The sequence below is a fragment of the Anneissia japonica genome, unplaced genomic scaffold (genome assembly GCF_011630105.1).
Source record: "Anneissia japonica isolate Jap-2015-1 unplaced genomic scaffold, ASM1163010v1 scaffold288056_len91788_cov186, whole genome shotgun sequence".
Lineage (NCBI taxonomy): Eukaryota > Metazoa > Echinodermata > Crinoidea > Comatulida > Comatulidae > Anneissia > Anneissia japonica.
The window spans coordinates 43,954-45,130 of NW_022704341.1; the positions used below are offsets into that span (position 1 = coordinate 43,954).

At 43.4% G+C, this 1,177-nt stretch overlaps 1 protein-coding gene across 1 annotated transcript; it reads right to left on the bottom strand.

Moving 5' to 3' along the window:
* Positions 1 to 240: 240 nt before the first annotated feature.
* Positions 241 to 768, bottom strand: LOC117104601. Its single transcript, XM_033245450.1, has one exon. It carries the CDS (start codon positions 766 to 768, stop codon positions 241 to 243), a length of 528 nt encoding a protein of 175 aa, XP_033101341.1.
* Between the last annotated feature and the right edge of the window lie 409 nt (positions 769 to 1,177).

The following is a 1,177-nucleotide window of genomic DNA, read 5'->3' on the forward strand; positions in this document are numbered from 1 at the left end:
GACCAGGTTGTCGATATATGCTATGTTTGAGTCTGTTGATATGTATTTTATGTGGGAGAAGGGTTCCGTCATGTCTGTGTCGAAGGCGAACATGAACATCAGACAGTTTTTCAACAACATAGTATGGGCCCGTCCATGGCTTGGCCAATTTCTTCGTTTGACCTGGTGCCAAAACGGGAGTATGCAAATATACTATATCTCCAACATGGAACATATTATCTCGAATCTTCTCTGTTTCTTTTACATTGCCGTCTTGCGGCTGATCAATGTCAACTCTGCCTCTCGTCTAGTTGTTTCCATTATAGGAATTAGTTCAGCAACATACTGTTGTGCCGATTTAGGGACATCATGTAGCACAGGTAATTCATGATCGATGGGTGTGCGTAAATGTCTGCCATATACCAGAAAGGCCGGGGTATATGTGGTACTGTCCAAGCATGAACTGGTATTGTGAGCAAATTGGGTGAAGTGGAGGTATCGGTCCCACACATTGTGGACCCTATCTAATTGCTTTGAGAGAGATGCCAGAATAAAGGACATACACCGTTCTGTTTGCCCGTTACATTGCAGATGGTAAGATGTCGTTCGTGTCTTCTTTGTGTTCATAAGTTGACACGTAGCCTTCACTATGCTTGAAAGAAAATTGGCTCCCCTATCTGAGTGCAGAAATTGGGGGGCACCATGGCGACAAACAATATCTCGCAAAAAGGCCTTGGCAATTGCATCCGCCTTGATATCCACAACTTGGACCAGTTCAACATAATCCATGGGCTAGCAATGGGGAAGAGGTGAGGGCAAGTTTAAGGCTTTGAAAAGCTGCTTCACATTCTGATGACCAATTGAATTTCACTCCTTTCTTTGTAAGAGCATATAAGGGAGCTGATATACCTGAGTATGATTTCACGAACTTCTGGTAATAGCCGGATAAGCCCAAAAAGCTCGTCCTTTAATGAACCTGGCCTTGGGTATTCCACTATAGCCCTAACTTTCTCTGGGTTGGGGGATATCCCCTGAGAAGATAACGTATTTTGTGAAGCGCAAACTGATACTTCTGTGGCCGAACTTTTAACCCTGCCTGTCGGAGACGACTAAACACTTCCTCTAAGTTTTTCAAATGGGTAGCAAAATCATGGGAAAAACACAAATATCATTCATGTATACTAGGCAGTATTTCCAC

Coding starts and splice junctions, on each gene's coding strand:
- LOC117104601 (XM_033245450.1), bottom strand. CDS start 768: ATGGATTATGTTGAACTGGTCCAAGTTGTGGATATCAAGGCGGATGCA.